The sequence below is a fragment of the Camelus dromedarius genome, chromosome 19 (genome assembly GCF_036321535.1).
Source record: "Camelus dromedarius isolate mCamDro1 chromosome 19, mCamDro1.pat, whole genome shotgun sequence".
Lineage (NCBI taxonomy): Eukaryota > Metazoa > Chordata > Mammalia > Artiodactyla > Camelidae > Camelus > Camelus dromedarius.
Genome location: NC_087454.1, coordinates 28,895,698 through 28,914,147, shown reverse-complemented (window position 1 = coordinate 28,914,147; position 18,450 = coordinate 28,895,698). Strand labels below are relative to the sequence as shown.

General features: G+C 49.9%; 2 protein-coding genes across 2 annotated transcripts; one reads left to right on the top strand and one right to left on the bottom strand.

The window, feature by feature from the left end:
- Positions 1-1,296: 1,296 nt before the first annotated feature.
- Positions 1,297-5,659, bottom strand: MAD2L1BP (MAD2L1 binding protein). The gene is made up of 3 exons (XM_010979528.3): positions 5,533-5,659; positions 4,734-4,999; positions 1,297-3,185 (listed from the first exon to the last, which is right to left on the bottom strand). The coding sequence occupies exons 1-3, from the start codon at positions 5,576-5,578 to the stop codon at positions 2,673-2,675; spliced, it is 825 nt and encodes a 274-aa protein (XP_010977830.1). The 5' UTR covers positions 5,579-5,659; the 3' UTR covers positions 1,297-2,672.
- A 4,227-nt stretch (positions 5,660-9,886) lies between these two features.
- On the top strand, positions 9,887-17,557 carry GTPBP2 (GTP binding protein 2). Its single transcript, XM_010979527.3, has 12 exons — positions 9,887-10,096; positions 11,745-11,771; positions 12,054-12,238; positions 12,609-12,717; positions 12,903-13,100; positions 13,400-13,574; positions 13,730-13,949; positions 14,367-14,502; positions 14,632-14,690; positions 15,264-15,435; positions 15,885-16,049; positions 16,280-17,557. The coding sequence occupies exons 1-12, from the start codon at positions 9,911-9,913 to the stop codon at positions 16,454-16,456; spliced, it is 1,809 nt and encodes a 602-aa protein (XP_010977829.1). The 5' UTR covers positions 9,887-9,910; the 3' UTR covers positions 16,457-17,557.
- Positions 17,558-18,450: the final 893 nt, after the last annotated feature.

Here is an 18,450-nt window from a genome sequence, read left to right as displayed (position 1 = left end):
TGGAGACCCAAGGCTCCGCCCCTCCGTCCTGCCGGAAGCAGGATTCCACCCACCTGACCCGCCTCCCGCCGGCTCTTCTTCCCAGGAGCCCTTCTGAAAAGCTTGGGCGTCCCTCCCGCTTCTTTTCTCCAGTAGGTGACGGGGTGCGTTCATTTGTCACAATGGCATGGTTTTCCCCCAAAATATGTAGGCTACAATGTGGTAGGTTGGAGGTCCCAACTAAACCCAATTCCAGGGATATTTTTGTTTTCCCTAAGCCCTTCCACACAATCAGTATTTATTGGGTCCTCACTGTGTATGCAGTGGGGGCTTAGGAAGAAAGTAATGCCACAGTGACATTAGCTGTATTATTCCATTCTTGTCCTCTCCTGTCTTGGCCTCAGAATTATCTATGAAGAAAAGAATTTGAGGTCCTCTTGGCTCTAGGATTCTAAGGCAATCAATCCCCCTCAAAGCCAGGTCTTACAGGATGGGGTCCACCCATTCCACTCTCTTCAGTCTTCACAGATATCTCGTATTTCCCCCTTCCTTAGGACTGTTCCTTTGGTGGCAAACCAAGACCTAGGCAATGGGATGACACCACACCTTGGGAAAGGAGAGTGCAAAGAGGATACAAAAAGGGTGACTTTACAGACTACACTTTACCATCAACATTTTCACTTACAACATTAACAACTACACTTCCCCTACCACCTACATGTACCTACTGCTGGCCCCACAACTTGATTTTAAGCTCAAATGGTAGCAAAACTTGAAATGCCAGAACCCCACTGCAACTGGACTCTTCAGTCCCTGGGCTAGGGACTATTTCTTCATATCTACCTCTCCAGTGCCCAGCCAAGGTCAGAAAGATAAGCAGGTGCCTCAGCAGGCTTGTTATCAGGGAAGGAGATGAGATTTATTGTTAAAATTGTTAACTATCTTTTAATTTCTGGATTCCTTTGGACAGGAATCATGAAATCAGACTGACCTGGGCCCCAATGACAAGGTGATAGAGAAGTGTCTCAATTACCTGGATAATTACTTTGTTTTGATTGTCTAGACACTGTTCATGAAGGCTTTTAAAATTAGTAATTGAGGGAGCTGGATTGGCTTAATGTGTCTTCCATCTCAAAGCAATTTATAACTCCCTTGTTCAGAACTCCCTCCCTTTAGTCAGACCCCTCAGCCTGTTCCTTAGTGGGAGATACTGCCCCATTCCTCTTCTTTAAGGTAATATTAGACAGAAAAAAAGCAGAAATTCCAACTGGCACAATATGCTTCAAGTGGTCACAGCACAGAAAATAACTCATACTGTTTGTTTTCATTGATCCATATTTACTCAGCACCAATAAACGGCAGATTCCATGTCAGGAAACACAACCTGAAGCCAGAGAGGGAAGTCCTGCAGCTTTCCAATGTTACCACCTTCAGCAGTGCAAACCTTGTTCCGTTATTTCAGAATAAAGTCACACAGAAGGTACAGTACAGTGTAAAGCGCTCAGCCTCTGGAACCAGCTGGACTGGGTTTGAATCCAGGTTTCTATACTTATGCAAGTTATCCAATCTCCCAAAGCCTCATCTATAAAACGAGGAGTCATGAACTTTGCAAGGTTATCAGATTAGATAATGTATGTAAAGTGCTTAAAACATACTATAAAATATAAACTACTTTTTATGATTTCTTAAAACATAAAAACACACTCTTCTTAAAACATAAAAAATAGTATATATTTATACTGTTCCCATGTACGCACACACACACACATACACACTCCTATCTCCAACACCAGCAGGGTGAGGATTCACACAACTGCTACAAAGACAGGTGGGCAGAATTCCAGATGGGACATTTGGCCTCAGGAAGGTGCTCCTTACAGGGCAATCCTGGTGCCTCAGCCTATGGTTCAATCAAGCTTTGCAAAGACCCTCTTAGCCTTCTCGACTCAGCCCAGTTTCTCAGCCCCCTTTCCCTGTGTAACCTTCCCTGTGTCGCCTTCGGCACACATTCTCTACTGGTCACACACTGGTCACAAAAACCAGTATGTGGCAAGGAACGAGTATGCCTCAGGCTAGGAGTCAGCTGATGAAGACTCTAGTCCCAACTCTGATATAAACTGTTATAGACCTTGGCCAAGTCAGTTAACTTTCCAGACTGGCCTAGGGCTGATGAAGAGAAAGAACTATTAATTTAAAAATCCTGGAAGCCCTGAAGCATAAGAGGCCAAAGAGAAAGACAAAATATTCTAGCCTCAAGCCTGGAAAGTCTCTTTAAAGTTCCAGGAAAATGTAATATGAATCCATTCATTTTATATTTAAATTTAAGTCACAGCCACATTATGCCTCTGATAAAAATTCTGAAAGACCATAGCAAAAAGTAGAAAAGGGCCACCTCCACAGGGGTATCTGTCTACGGGCCATGTTTGCTTTCTAACCCCAAACAGAAATACCTGACCTAGCACCCTCTAGGAAAATCTACCTGTGATTCAAAGAGATGCTTGTTCAATGATGGTTATTAAAGCCCCAGGCATACCAGCAGCCCATTGGGAAGTCTGAGGAAGGGAAGCAGGCAGCCAGAAGGATAGAATCTTCCTCTCGGCAGGAAGTAACTAGCTCTGAGCAAGAGATGGGTAACGGAGCCATGGGGGACAAATAATTTAGCCATTGTGTTCACAATTAGGAAGCATTCCCATTCACTCGTGGAAGCCTTTCAGTGTCACTGGTGCCTGGAACCATATGTAATCTTCCCAGGCCATGCTTGGGATGGCAGGTCGGCCACAGGACAGGGTCACAGTCAGTTTGTGGCCCCGGCTGGGCACTCTATAGTTGAGCTTGGGTCGAAACCAATCTTCTCCACAGTCGCGGTGACCCTGTGCCATGACAATGGTGCCCATGAGTGGAGGAACCTGCAGCTCACTGAAGGCATCAGCCATGAAAATGGCTCTGAAGAGGCGGCGCAAACAAGCTGCTGTGCTCACACTCGGATCCATGCTGTGGGGGGCCAGGCGGGACAAGTCAAGTTCGTAGAACTCCTTAGGACTAAGGGCACTGCCCCCCAGGAGGATCAGCACTCGTGGCACTAGTGTCCGGGCAAAGAGACCCTCCAGGTGGCTGAGGACACTCTCCAGTTCTGCCAGGGTTTGTTGGCATTTCCTGCTGCTTGCCTCAGCAGTGGCTCGGGGTTTCTTTTTTACCATGTCCTCTGCCTGTGAGGACAAAGAATGGTGACAGAGAAGTTCTGCAAGGTAGGGGAAAGCTAATGACCTTTGAAGAGCCCTGCTGGGATGGAGCAGACTTATGGGACTTCCAGTTCAGTGAACCACCACAGCCAAGATGCTGGGTTTTATCAGTGGGTAGTATATCAAAAAGGAAAACATATTCTCTGTACAAAACAAAATTCTCCCACACTTAGAACAGCAAAGAAGCAGGAGGGCATCCAGAAATAAGCAACTCAAATACTCAAGGAGTATTTTATGGTGGCACAGCAGGAGGTAAATTTTTGCTGTGCTGAGGGTGATAAGAGGAATGAGGATTATTTGGTCTAATAAAGGTGAATCTGGAGTTCATCTTCCAGTTAAACATGGCAAATTGAAGGGAGGGAGGGAGGAAGGAGAGAGAAAGAGGACTCCTAAGGGCAAAAAGAACCGGAAAATAGACAACAGTGGTCAAAGGCAACAATAAATTTTCAGAAGATAGAAAGCAGATGGAAGAGTTCAAGAGAGCTGAATACCAAGTGCTGACAGAGGGGACTCCCCTGAGAAGCAATCTGATTCACACTGCAGAAGCTGAAAGGCCCAGGAATTGTCAACTTAAGCCCCGCAGAAGAGTGAACATATGGGCACATGGAGACTGAACGAAGACCTGCATGAGGACCCTTCAATCACCTGCCAATTTCCTCCACCCAGAGAGAATGTTTTGGAAGTTCTCTCTCTCTCTCTCTCTCTTTTTCCTTCCTTTTTCTCTCATTTACTAGTATTTCAGATGGGAGCACAAATAAGCTTGTGTTCAATCTGCCATGCTTAACTGGAAGACAAATTCCAGAATCACTTTTATTAGATCAAATAATCCTTTTTCCTGTTATCACTACCACTGTGTTCCCAGCCAATATCCTTAAAGTCAATTGGCTAGCTCACAGGCCTGGCCATGCACACAGAACTCTGAACCACTTAGTATTAAATATTCACCAGACACCAAATAAAAGCTTCTAATATGAAAGTGAGAGACCAAAACAAATAAATAGGAAAAGGAATTTGGAAGAAAACTGAGACACTGAAAGGAACACAGGAAAGCTTCAAAAATACAGTAATTAAAACCCACAAAATTCATAGAGACAAGAAACAACAGAATGCAATTTAAAAAAAAAAATTTAAAAATTAAGGAAAAGCTCTTAAGACTATGTCTACCGAAAAGAAAAAATTGACGTAAGTATTGGAATATAAATTCAAGGAAGTCCCACAGAAAGTATAACATAAAAACAAAGAGATGAGGATTTGGAGAGAAAACACACTAAAATTAAAGTATCAGTTCATGAAGTCCTAACGCAACACACAATAGGAGTTTCAGAAAAAGAAAACAAGATTACAAGTGGGAAGGATTATAAAGACTAGAGTGGGGAGAAAGTGGCCGAAGCCATGGGGCTGAAATCTCCCTTACAGCTGCTTACGCACACAGGCCCTGAAGATTCTTTAGACCCCTTTTTGCCTGCCTACCATCTAAAGTCTCCCCAACAACTTTCTCTCAAAGCCTGTACCTACCTGGGGAGAAGGTTTTCGGTAGAAGTGCTTAAGCTGTTCGTAGGGCAGAGGGAGTTGCTGGCGTTGGTACATGATATGCTTTAGAAGTTCACAAGTAAACCGACAGCAGCCTTCCTGGCTCACAGGCCCGGGAAACACCACAGGCACCATGCAGTCTCTGGGGCGACGGGGCTCCGAAGGGTTGGAAGGCTCTTGGGTGGAGATAGTCTCAAGCAGTTCTATCTGGGGGTCGTGAGTTTCCTCCGACTTCTCACACCACTCTAAATCTGGTAGGTGCACAGAGGGACAAGAGAGAAAAATGAACAATTTAAAGGCCAAAGGCAGTCTTCTCATTCCCTTGTGGCGACATCAGCCACCACTGCAGAGGTGACACCCCGGCACATGCACATTCCCTCCGCAAATTCCTATGTGGGCGCTGGCGGGAAGGTTCTGGATCCCAGTCGCCTAAGGTGATTTAAGTGACGACGGGATTTGGTGGGGGGGGACGGGTGGAGGATTTCAGAGGCAGTGACTGAGTCTCTGCTCAGAAAGTAGAGGCCCTGATCTGGGAAAATGAGTTGAGAGAGTGTAGTCAAGCAGGGTCCAGAACTCGCCGAGAAGGCAGACTGGGGGTGAACCAATGGGATCCAGTGCTGTGGGGGCGATGGAGTCACCGGGGCCTAGTCAGAAATGGGAGGGACGCCGGGAAATGAAGACAGACGAGCCAGAGAAACGGCCAAGAGCTAAACGACTGGAGGGAGCGGCGGCAGGGTGAAAACAGGTCCCCAAGGCTCCTCCGGCTCTGGACTTCACTCCTTACCACGGACTGCAGCCGACTGCTTTACTTCCGGCTCCAGCGACGCCATCACGACTTCCCCCCTCCTCTCGGTGCAGTTTGAATACGCACCCGCGCTGCCTCATGGGAACCCTGCACCTCCACTTCCGGTTCCGCTGGGCCGGAAGGTGGCGGGGGCCGCGGGCGGCGTCTGTGTGGCGGAGGCTGAGGCAGGTCCGTCGAGCCCTTTCCCCACAGGGAAACCACAGGTTCTCAGCCACTTAGCGCGGCCTTCCAAAGGACACCCGCAAGCCCGCGCGTTCTCTCCTGCACCTACTTCGTGTCAGACCTTGTCCTAAGTGCTGGAGGTTCTGCGGCGAGCAAGCCAGAGGCAGGCGCTGTCCTCAGAGGGTTCAGTGCCTATGGAAACAATGCAGTGTGATGAATTATACAGTGACGTGTACGTGGGTTGTGGACCCAAAGAACAGGAGCGCCTAACCTAGAGAGCGAGAGGTGGTCCCAGAGGAAACTGTGACCTTAAGGATGAGTAAAGGTAAAGAGGAGGGCCTAGTGGTCCTGGAGACCACTAGAGACTGTTAAAAAAGAAACAAGCCCAAAATGGAGTCACTTTTGCTAAATCTCACCAAAACTCTTTCCGTAACCTAATAGCAGTTTCAACTTCTCCTGAATTCCTGGAGTGGAATTTTAAACTAACCAGTATGGATTTTCCTAGTCAGCGCTAGTGAGGTAATTTCCAAGATAAGACCCTACCCCCTTCCCCCTAATGTATGGTGAGCAATCCTTTCCTTCCTTTTGCTAATAATCTTATTGCTCTGCCCCCGTTTCTATAAAATTCTTCCATTTTGAAGAGCCTCTCAGAGTGCTTTTCTATTTACTAGATGGGATGCTGCCTGATTCATGAATCATTGAATAAAGTCAACTAGATCTTCAAGTTTACTCGGATGAATTTTATTTTTTAACAAGACCTTGAGATACAAGAGCATCCGCTATTCAAGGAATAAAAAAAGTTCACGTTATGAAGAATTAAGGCTGTGATGGACAAACAGGAGCAAGATCATGGCAGGGCCACGTTAAAGAGTTTGAACTTGATCCTGTAGGGGGTTGGGGGAACCTCTGAAAGGTTTAAGTAGGGGAGTGACAAGATTAAATTTACACCTTATAAATTTAATCTCTACACTGGCTACAGTGTAGAGATTCGATTACAGAGAGGATAAAGGAGGAGGCAGGGATACCAACTAGAGCTAGTAACTGCAATTACCCAAGTGCACGGTGAAAGAGGCCTAAACTAGGGTAGTAACAATGGGGTGGAGAGAACTGAAAATATTTAGGAGGTCCTGTGAGCTTGGTGGTTGAGCCCAGGAAGAGGAGGAGGGATAGAGAGACTGTCAAGAAGACAAGCAGGTTTTTTTTTACTTCAGCAACCCTATGGCCAGTTGTGTCATTCAATGAAGGAAGAAAGACTAGAGTAGGACTGGTCTTATTGGGGTATGGGTAAGGAGAAAAGATGAGTTGTATTTTAAATAGTTTGACTTTGCTGTTCCATTGGACAGTGAAGAGATTTAGGAACATCATTAGGAATAGAGATATGTATTTGAGAGTCACCAGCATGGGAGTAAATAAGATCACCCAAGGAAGGTGTGTGAAATGAAGATGAGCTAGGAGCCTGAATACACTAATGTTCAGGGGATGAGCAGAGAGAGAGAACCTGTAGGGAAGACTGAGGAGTAGGCAGAGAAGTATAAAGAAAAATAGATAAGTATCAGGTGATGGAGGCCAAGAAAAAGGTGTGTTTCAGGAAGTAAGGACCAGGGATCAAAACATACCATAAAAGTACAGTCATTAAAATACTGTGGTATTGGCTCAGGAATAAGCAAATAATAAAACAGAAAAGAGTCCAGAAACAGATCCATGTACATGTAGATCCTAATATATAATAAGGGTGACTACAAAGCAAATAACTTGAGACCATTCCCTATCCATTTAGAAGGGAAAAATCCAATTAATTGAATTAATTCCTATCATACATCCTACATAAAGATACATTCCAAATCAATCAAACACCTAAACATAAAAATAAACCTCAAAACTACTAGAAGAAAATACCAGAGAATAATTCATAATTTAGAAACCTAAACACAACACAAAACCAAGAAAGTATAAAGGGAAATATTGCTAAGTCTGAGTTTAAAACATATGTAAAGGTACTATGCATAAGGAGTGAATGACTAATTACATACCAGGAAAAATAGTCTGTGTGTATACACCCATTATTTACCCCACAGGCAACCACCTCATAAGCACCTCAAAGCAAACCCTCCAGGAAACTAAACACATATACCACCTTCCATCTCCCAGGACCCTGATCTCCTTCTGGGCAGACATCCCTGTTCAGCCTATTCATCTGTAAGCCTTCACTCCTGTCTGTGGTAAGCCAGGTTGTTTAAGAATGGCTGTCAGAATGGGTTATCCTTTCCCATCTCTTAAAAGATGTTCTCCACTTAGGAGACGAGGGAATTGAGAAGAATGAAGTGAAATTGTTTGTGTTGGGGTGGTTGAAAGATCCGTAATGAGGAGAGGACAAGTGTTATCAGGCGAGTGCAGCAGGCCCTGGTTATCAAGAGAGCCCAGAGCTGGTGGTGGTCAGAATGTTGGGGGAATAGTCTTAGCTCCTGCTTCCAATTTCCATCTTTCTTGAGATCTCTCCATGAGTTCTTCTGTCTCAGCCTCTAAGTAGCAGTTTCCCTGGTAGGGTTGTGCACCTGGCTACCATCGACCTTTGCAGCAAAACCTTCCTTTAGCTGAACAGGGTTGAGGAGAAAACACGTGTTTTCAACCACTGAAGACCACATAATTGGCTGGGTCTGCTAGGCCTTTTCGTGGATTTTTGGTTCTTCTGCTCTCACTGCTTCGCGGAGTAATGGCATGTGGACAGCAACTACAGGATCAGTAACCTGCTTTCCTCCTTTAAGTCCTGGGGGGAAGCCATGGACTCCACCAGGTCTGCACCCCTGAAAGAACCACCAGAGGTAAGCCACTATTGCTGCGTCTAGTTTTTCAAGGAAAACCGAGGTCTGGAGGGAAGGGCTGTTTTATTTCTGGGCTGTGTATGAGCAACTCGGTGTTTTTGAAGAGAGGGGAAGTGGACATACAATGGATGTGTGGTGAGTCACGAGACAGCCAGGGGTCTGGGAATTAAACTCTGGCGTCCTGACTCCCAGCCCAGCAACACTAACTGCTTCTCCACTCTGCTTTTCTAGTGTCTAGTACACTGGTTTGTGTCACTGAACTGTGTTTACTCTTTGTTGACTGCAAGAGCCCTAAAGAGCAAGATAGATGACAGCTTGGCAAGAAAGTCAAACGTCAGCAATCTCCTGGGCTCTTGGCCAAGTTTCTATTCCAGGCAACCGCTCCCGCCCTCGCAGTGGTTGACGTAACCCAAGCTCCAGCCCCGCCCCAACTAGGGGCCAGGCCCCTCCTACATCTTGACTACAGTTTTAAAACCAGACTCGAGTGTCGAGGATTGGTTCTGCTTCAAAACAAAAGGGAGGGGTAATACTCGCTGCGGGCATCCTTGCACCCTTAGGCAGCAAGGCTGGTTTACCGGTTCGGGTCTCGTGTCGGGGCCACCTCGGTGTCTCGGGCTGCTAAAAAAAGCCCCTGGAGGGTGCCAGCCTGGTAATAAAGCAGTGACTACAGTGTAGAGATGGCATAATCATTGCAACAATAAGAGCCGTAATTAGGCTAACCGCCATCCGCCTCTGCCCTGGCAGTCGTCCTGACTCACCCCGACGGCACGCGAGGTCGTGGAGGGAGAAACTGAGCCAGGGGTGGAACCAGTAGGCTAGAGGGACCAGCCGCCCTGAACTATTCAGCTCTCCAGGTCCAAAACCTCTTGTCTGGGATCACGCTAGGGGGCCAAACACAGAAACACCCACAAAGCTTGATTATGTTGTAAACCCCTCCCCTTGGGTGACTGCCCCACCCCCAGGCCCCGGGAAAAGACCCGCTCAGCGCTCGGAGACTGGGAACCAGACTACAGCTCCCTTAGGTCTTTGCGCGCAAACGCGCGCTCCTGGCCTACGCCCCGAAGCCACCTGCACCGCGATGCCTCCTGGGAGTTGTAGGTCGGTGGCAAACTTTCCGGGGAGCTACCAGGCTCAAGGACTCTATATCCCGTGATGCTCCGCGACTGTTTCTGACGCGACCCGGAGGCTTGGGCAGGGTGGGGGCGTGGCCTGAGCAGGGCTCCACCCCGCTCTCCTCTGGCTGGCCGGACGCGGCAGTGGAGTGGGGGCGGCGGCGGCGGCGGCGGCGGCGGCGGCGGCGGCGGTGGTGGTGGTGGCAGTGGTGGCAGTGGTGGCGGGGGGGGAGGGGCCGGGCGGGGGGCTGGCGGCAGCGGCGGATGGACTCGCGAGTATCGGAGCTGTTCGGCGGCTGCTGCCGGCCCGGAGGGGGCCCGACCGTGGGCGGAACCCTCAAGGCTAGGGGCGCCGGCGGCAGCAGCAGCTGTGGGGGCCCGAAGGGGAAGAAGAAGAACGGAAGGAACAGAGGGGGCAAAGCCAACAACCCCCCGTACCTGCCCCCCGAGGTGAGCACCTGAGAAGTAGCGGGGTGAGAGGAAACCACTCCTTCCGGTCCCAGGACTCCGAGAAGGCGGGACAGAAAGGATTAGTACCCCCTTCCGGTGCAAAGACCCCCGGGGGGAGGGGGGAGGAGAACCCTTCTTTCCGGTACTGTGACCCCAGGGAGGAGAGACAGACAGGGCTTCCCCTCCGCTGTCAGGACGCCAGGGAGGAAGAGTGGGGAGGGGGGATTTCCCCACTCATATGTAGGAAACTCCGGGAGAAGTGGGGGAAGGGGTCCCACCCTCATCCCCTTGGGAAGAACAGAGTAAGATGCCTCGGCCCCCCTCCCTGTGCTGCAGCAGGAGAAGGGAGACTGCGTCCTGGAGTTAGAGTTTTCTAAACGGCCGGGAAAAGAGTGATGTGTTCCTTCCCTATCCCTGAGAGTACACACACACACACACACACACACACACACACACACACACCCTGTCCTGTGGGACACCCTCCACCTACCTGCTCCCTCTGTCCCTAAGACAGACAATAACTGCTACATTGTCCCTTTTAGAAAAGGAGGACTATGGAGAAGAGCCTTATCCAGTGGTTATCAAACTTTAGCATGTATCAGAATCACCTGGATTGCTGCCCCTAGAATTTCTGATTTAGTGAGTCGGAGGTGGCTCATCTGCGTTTCTTACAAGTTCCCAGGTGATGGTAATGCTGCCGGTCCTGGGACCACACTTTGAGAACCATTAGCCTAGACCATCATCCTTATACTACTTTTCTGAAGCTACACATCCTAATTCTCATCTCCAGCAAAATGATAAAAAGGAAGGTCTTTATTGGTGGGAAAAGAGCTCCCTTATACTCCATGAGGTGGAGATTATGGGTGAAGACCTGTAAGAGCTAGGAGTCAAAGGGCCTTGAAGGGATGGGATGATGATAGGAAGGGGAGAGGAAAAATAAAATGGCCAGGGAGGATGAGTGCAGAAATGCAAGACAGGTAGAACAGGCAAATCTCATATCCTTTTGCACCCTAGAGGGGAAGGCTCAGGCAACAGGATGCTTCTGTGTTGGGTTGTCTGGTTTGTGGAGCCTGTCTCCTTCATTATATCTTCTGAGTTTCTTCGCTTCATCTCAGCCCCAACTCTGGAGCCCTGTTTCTCTTTCACACACCCTTCTCTCATGGGGCATGTAGTGACCAGTGCTGAGCTCACCCTTTGGCCCTAGTCCAGAACCTCTTGCAACCTCTTACTCTTGATGTCATCAGCTGAGAGGGGTGGGCAGGAAGGAAATTGTGTCTCCCAGACCAGTGGCAAAGAATGGACTCAGCAGTCTGCACATGGAGAAGACAGACTTTTGGGGACAGCAGTTTGAGGCTGTAGGGAGAAGGAAGGGGAATGATCTTGCATCTAGGAAGAACATGATTCCAGTGATCAAAAAAGCTTTTGTTCCTGGCTTAGATGGGTGACTGTGTTCTCAGAGGCTTTTCCTTCATTGGGGTTGAGTAGAGGGCTGGTCTGCCAGTGACTTTTGACAGGTGGCATTTGCTTAGCAGGTGAGGCTGAGGTTTCCTGCTCTCTTAAGTCAGCTGCCCAGACCCCAGTGGGAGTCAGGGAGAAGCAGAGGTTAGGTCTGGATGGTGTGTGGTAACTGTCCCCTTTTTCTTTATAGGCTGAAGATGGAAACATCGAATATAAAGTAAGTCTTAGGCTGGGGAGGGCAGGTTGTCCTTGCTGGCGTGGGTTGATTTCTTTAAGATCTTTCTAACTTCATGATCTATAGTAATTTAAGGATGTGGTTCAGGGTAAGGGCTCTGTATCTCATTCTGTTGGAGAGGGACTTACTGTTAGAGGAGGTCAGGGATGAGGGGGTTAAGAGAGAAGGGAAGGCTCTGGTCCTTGCAGCAGGACAGATGGAGAGCACACAGGTTTAGAAGGAGCATCTCTGATTTACCTTCTCATGATACCCCCCTGCCCTAAGCTGAAGCTGGTGAATCCATCCCAGTACCGTTTTGAACACCTGGTGACACAGATGAAGTGGCGACTCCAGGAAGGCCGTGGTGAGGCCGTCTACCAGATTGGGGTAGAGGACAATGGGCTGCTGGTAGGGCTGGCCGAGGAGGAGATGCGGGCCTCTCTCAAGACCCTGCACCGGATGGCGGAGAAGTACGCTTCCCCTTTCCCTTGGTTCTCCTTTCCCTAACTCTGGGGAGTACTCACACATACCCAGTCACCTACGGCCTGAGGGGCCACGGAGGGACTTTTCTTCTGCTGCCTTTTCTTGACAAAGAGCTAAAGTGGGTAGGGTTAGTTTTCTTGGATTCCCTGCATTGGACTCTGTCTTTTTTGCTCCTTGACTTAAGGTTTGTTTGTTTAAAGGGAGATGTAGATGTGGGATAGATTGGAAGGGGGTAGGAAGTGAAGTGAAGTGTTGGAAGCTCTGTGGGAGGTATGGGAAGGCCATTGGCCCAGAGTCAGGATGGGCAGGGAGGGGAAGTACAGGTGAGATGTGGCAGCTGTGGCCTTGCCGTGACAGAGTTGGGGCAGACATCACTGTTCTCCGGGAGCGCGAAGTGGACTATGATAGTGACACGCCCCGGAAGATCACGGAGGTGCTGGTACGGAAGGTCCCTGACAACCAACAGGTAAGCACATGCCCTACCCTGCCTCTCACACCCATGCTCCCTGTGGTGGCAGGCTCTTCCCTGGCCTGGGATCCTGGGGGTGTCCAGTTCAATGTTTGGTCCCCAGGGAGTGCCACTGCCCTTGACCTAACCTTCAGTGGAGGAGGGGAGAAATTGGACCCCTTACCTCTGACAATTCTTCGCAGTTCCTGGACCTCCGTGTGGCCGTCTTGGGCAATGTGGACTCAGGGAAGTCGACTCTGCTTGGAGTCCTGACCCAGGGAGAGCTGGACAATGGGCGGGGCCGGGCTCGGCTCAACCTTTTCCGCCACCTGCATGAGATTCAGTCTGGACGAACCTCCAGCATCAGCTTCGAGATCCTGGGCTTTAACAGCAAGGGAGAGGTGCATGCAATCAGCGGGACCCGGTGGGGCCAGACTCTGAGGATGGGATGGTAGTGGTGAAGGACAGAGTTAGAGGGCAGAGTGTGGAAACTTTCTGGAGTAGTGTAGACAAAGGCCCTGAGGGCGCTGAACCAGCTCTGACCTCCTTAGAAACCAAGTGGGTAATCAACTGAACTAAATTCGAAGTGGGGCTCAGGGTTAAGAGGCAGGGCCACCCAGGGACTGGTTTAGGTCCTGGCAACTCTTGAAGGGTTGGGGAGGCTGGCAAGGGGCACTGAGAGCCCTGGGCTCTGGGCCAGGTGGTGAATTACAGTGACTCACGGACGGCAGAAGAGATCTGTGAGAGCAGCTCCAAGATGATCACCTTCATCGACCTGGCAGGCCACCACAAGTACCTGCACACCACCATCTTCGGCCTCACCTCATACTGCCCTGACTGTGCCCTGCTCCTCGTCAGCGCGAACACTGGCATTGGTATGAGGCATGGGGGTGGAGACGGGGCCGGAGGCGGGTGCTGACTCCCTGCCCCAGGCCTCCTCACATCTGGGAGGAGTGAACCCTGCTCTTGCTCGCTCTCCTCGCTCCTGCGTTCTTACTTTTCTTGCTGCCTGCCTTCCTTCTCTGAGCAGCTGGCACCACAAGGGAACATCTGGGGCTGGCACTAGCCCTGAAGGTGCCCTTCTTCATCGTGGTCAGCAAGGTAGACCTGTGTGCCAAGACCACAGTGGAGAGGACAGTACGCCAGCTAGAGCGGGTCCTCAAGCAGCCTGGCTGCCACAAGGTCCCCATGCTGGTCACCTCCGAGGACGATGCTGTCACTGCTGCCCAGCAGTTTGCCCAGTCCCCCAAGTAAGCCTTTCTCACTTCAGAGCCCTGATCCACAGGGCCCCAGGGCCCGGGTTCCCCTCAAGATTAGACCAGTTCTGGCTCAGTTCTGTCATTCTTCAGGTTGGGATCGTGGGAGGCAGTCTTTGCCAAAGGCCGGACCCTTTCCCCAAGCCAGCCTGGAGCTTTGCTAATGCCTGGGGCCCTGGAGGCAAAGTGCTGTGCCAGGCCTTCACCGTCTCCCTGGCTCTGGGATGAGCTTCACATGCCACACTCGTGGCTGGCTCACAGAGGGGGTCCAGAGCTCCTAAGAACATTAGCAGATTGGAGAGAGGAGCCCCTTGACACCCAAGATATGCTCACCTTTCCGTGTACAGGGCTCCAGCCTCTGCTTCCTGTTGGACCTTTCCTTATCTGCCCATTCCATACCTCCCTCTACAGTGTCACCCCCATCTTCACACTATCTAGTGTGTCTGGAGAGAGTCTGGACCTGCTTAAAGTCTTTCTGAATATCCTGCCACCACTCACCAACAGCAAAGAGCAGGAAGAACTCATGCAGCAGCTGACAGAGTTCCAGGTAACTGTCTGAATGGACAGTGAGCTGGGGGACTGGGAGGGACTAATTCCAAGTCCTGAGTCTGTTTCAAGATTTTGGACCTTCCAGCCCTGCTTGGCAGCCCGTTGATAGAATCTTCTTTGGCTTCAGGTGGATGAAATCTATACAGTACCAGAGGTGGGGACAGTTGTTGGAGGGACACTTTCCAGGTGAATTGCCTTTCTTGTTATCCACCCCACTCAGCCCTCACCTGCCCATACTCTTGATGTCTTCAGAGGAGACCCTGGAGTTGAACAGAGCCCATCTAAAGGATGTGCTTGGTTGTAGGTTAGGCTTTCACCATCAGAAGAGCTGGAGAAAGCTCATATGTTGGCTTGTCAGGGGAGAAATAGTATCCCTGCTTACTGGGAATCTCCTTGGGCCCCAGGAGGAAAACTAGCATATTCAACTGACTTCATCTCCAGCTAGGGAAGTGAGAGGTCCCTTAAGACTTTCCAAAGCTGAGGATGAAACCCAAGGGATGATTGCTTTTTCAGGGATCAAGGTTCAGCATCAAACCAGCAGGTACCTATCTTCCAGCCATTACTTCTGGCCTTTCTTGATATTAGCCTTCAGTCTGAACTCTGGACTGGGGCAAGGCGATCATCTCCCCTGCCTCCAAGTCAGAATTTAGGGTCTCTTTCCCCCATTGGAGGGACTTAATCTTAGAAGGGAAGGTCCTGGTAGGGAAGTAGGTAGAGGGGCATAGGCTGATGCTGTGCCACCTGCCCTCTGGGCTGCAGTGGGATTTGCCGTGAGGGGGACCAGCTGGTGGTGGGCCCCACGGATGATGGCTGCTTCCTGGAGCTGAGAGTATGCAGCATCCAGCGCAACCGCTCTGCCTGTCGTGTGCTGCGAGCTGGTCAAGCTGCTACGTTGGCCCTCGGAGACTTTGACCGTGCACTCCTTCGCAAGGTGAGGTGGGAGGGTCGGTGGGAGAGGGAATACAGTGAGAACGCCTGGGAGACTGGCTGTTTGAATGAGAAGCACCTGTCTAAGGCGCTTCAGAGGCACTCAAAGGAAACATGGTCTCTAACCCAAGGAGCTGGTTACACAGACTGTCCATGTATAAAAAGGCTTAGAATATTGATAAAGCACAGATCACTGAATAGGAATCACTGTGGTGCAAACTGAATATCCAGGACCCTAAAAATGCTAAGCGTTAGAAGGGTTAGAGGACATGAAAGCTGAGTAAGGAAGGGTTCCCTCCAAGAGGAGGATTTTTAAATATTGTCTTCTGAGGTTTTTGTGTCTGAAGTTCTAGAGGAGGAGAAGTTCAGGAGCTGTAAAGGGTGTGAGGGTGGTGGGGGAGGAGAGACTAAAGGGCTCTGCCCTTCCTGGGTCTGGGGTCTGTGCCTCCCCAGGGCATGGTGATGGTGAGCCCAGAGATGAACCCCACCATCTGTTCAGTGTTCGAGGCCGAGATAGTCCTGCTATTCCACGCCACCACCTTCCGGCGAGGTTTCCAGGTGACGGTACATGTGGGCAACGTACGTCAGACGGCAGTGGTGGAGAAGATCCACGCCAAGGTGAGAGGGACCCAGCCATGCCCCCATTTCCTGGGGAAAGTCAGAATTCTCCTGCTTCCAGAAAGGAGGGAGGCCTGTCCCCAGACTCAGAGAGAGCTCCCTGATCCCACACAGAGGACAAAGCCCCACCTTGGGTGGGTAGAAGCCTGATAGGCCCCTGAGGGTGGATAGCTGAGGCCAGTAGAGACAGGAGGTGCTGTCCAGGCCCAGTGACCACATGTCTGCTGCAGGACAAGCTGCGGACGGGGGAGAAGGCAGTGGTACGTTTCCGCTTCCTGAAACACCCAGAGTACCTGAAGGTGGGCGCCAAGCTGCTGTTCCGGGAGGGTGTCACCAAGGGCATCGGCCATGTCACTGATGTGCAAGCCATTGCAGCAGGAGAGGCCCAGGCCAACATGGGCTTCTGAACCCCTCCAGGCAGGCACAGCTCTATTGCTGTCCCTACAATACATAAGGTGACTTCCGGCCATGCTGCCCCACCATTGGCGGCTCTGTGTGTTCATAGGCTAGGGAGAGAGTGGTGCTCTCTGCTACTTGCTCCCTGCCACCTTTTCTGGAGAGTTGCCAAGCTTGGTGTGGCCAGGAGGGGCAGTCTTAGGGAGAAGACAGGAGAATTCAGGGCAATGCTCGGCAGCTGTGTGTCCACCTGGTTGGCTCATCAAGCCCGGCAACCCCACGGCCTGTCTATGGAGGGAGCTGACGCCGCCTCAGCCCCACTGTCAGGACTGGGCATGATTCACCGGTGTGGTCCCTGCACGTCAGAAATTGTCAAAACAACTGGGGGTGGTCCTCGAAAGCACTCCTTTTTCTATACCTCTTCTCAAGGCCATGTAAATTGCCCATCTCTACCTGACTGTGGACAAAAGACACCTGCCTCTGGCCGTCTGGTGGCCCAGGGTCTGAAGAAATGGCACAGGGACAGTGAATGGCAGTGCTCCCAACCTGTGCTGAGACATGAGGTCTGCTCCTCAGCTTTCTCTCCCTTCCCTTCTTCACTCAAGGGCCATGTCCCTGGTTTTTCCTCTCAAAGGCCCCACAGGTGCTATTTGTCGTGCTGGCCCAGGTGTGGGGCCGCCAAGCTAAGGCTTGGCTTACCGAAGGTCAGCTGCATGTCAATCAGTCTCGTCCCCTCCTCTGCAGTGATCTGTTGGTTTTAATGCTGGATCAAACAGTATGTTTTACTTTCCCAGACCTGTCTGGGGCCCTGACCCACAGCTCCCCATCCTGCCACCCTCACCTCCCTTCCTGCCTCCACATTAGTTCTCTCTTGTTTTAGTGGTTTGCAGTGAACATCCCTTTCCCTCTGTTGCAGGGAACCTGGAGGAAAGGGAAAGATGTTGCCATATTTCCTATTCTTTAGGGCATGGATTCCCTCCTTTTCCTTTGTTAATGTCCTGGGTTCCCATGGACTCAGGGATTTGTTGGTTGAGGTTTCTCTGCATATATATACATATATATATTTAAATACACATTATATATATTGTACAGAATAAAAATGTTTTATTGAACACACTGTGCTTATGCTTAAGACCCAGGCTTATCTTCCAGAGCTGGATTCCTCTCCAGGATTGGAGATGAGTGAAACCTTTAAACTGCTGAGCCCTGAATGGGGAAAGAACCAATCTGATAACTCATTCACCCTTCTTCCTTTCCTCTCCCTGACATGTGATCAGTGTTCCAGTGCTGTGACCCAAGAATTCTGGCCTGTTTTGCATCATTCTTTGAGCAGAATAGAAAGTGAAACTGCTGCCTTTTCAGCTAAGATAGGTAACCACCCTGTACTTAAGGAGTTAGACACTTGCTAATGGTCACAATGGTAAGGAGGCTGCTACTATATCCTGTCAAGAGATTGGAGATAAGCATGGCACCTACAGAATTTACAGACATGCAGTCTGGTCCTCTCACTTTTCTTAGCAATACAAAATAGCCTGAAGTGAGGTTTACATAGTCTTAACTGTCTTGGAGCTATGAGGACCACCTGGCCAAACCTCTGTCCCTTATTCCTAGTTTTTTCAGAGTACCTGACTACCACATTTTATGGGTAGAGAAATATGGCCCAAGTTTAAAGTCAACTGCAAAAAGCAGGGAGTACATTTTCAGTAGTGATCCTTGCAAAAGAAATTTAATGATAAATGTGGTCCAAGATCCCATGGGCATTCTGCTTCCAGGGTATTAAAGTGATAGCCTCCCCACCATTCAAGCTCAACTACTTTTTAAATATCACTGGTTTGACTTGCCACTAAGTAGCCTGTGGTTGAGGAACTTCCTCCTGGTGTTGGGAACTAAGAGCTGTTTACTTCCTTCTGTACAGTTGCTGATAAAACAGTTGAGGGAAGGTTATATTCAGCAAAAAGGTCCTATAGCTTTCACCCAACACTGACCTTTGCACGCCTGTCTGCTG

Excerpts from the sequence above, each read along its gene's own strand:
- MAD2L1BP (XM_010979528.3), bottom strand. The coding sequence starts at position 5,578 with ATGGCGTCGCTGGAGCCGGAAGTAAAGCAGTCGGCTGCAGTCCGTG. Across the intron at positions 5,000-5,532 it reads GCAGTCGGCTGCAGTCCGTG|ATTTAGAGTGGTGTGAGAAG; the intron begins GTAAGGAGTGAA and ends TGCACCTACCAG. Across the intron at positions 3,186-4,733 it reads ACCGAAAACCTTCTCCCCAG|GCAGAGGACATGGTAAAAAA; the intron begins GTAGGTACAGGC and ends TTGTCCTCACAG.
- GTPBP2 (XM_010979527.3), top strand. The coding sequence starts at position 9,911 with ATGGACTCGCGAGTATCGGAGCTGTTCGGCGGCTGCTGCCGGCCCGGA. Across the intron at positions 11,772-12,053 it reads ATGGAAACATCGAATATAAA|CTGAAGCTGGTGAATCCATC; the intron begins GTAAGTCTTAGG and ends CCCTGCCCTAAG. Across the intron at positions 13,101-13,399 it reads GCTTTAACAGCAAGGGAGAG|GTGGTGAATTACAGTGACTC; the intron begins GTGCATGCAATC and ends GCTCTGGGCCAG.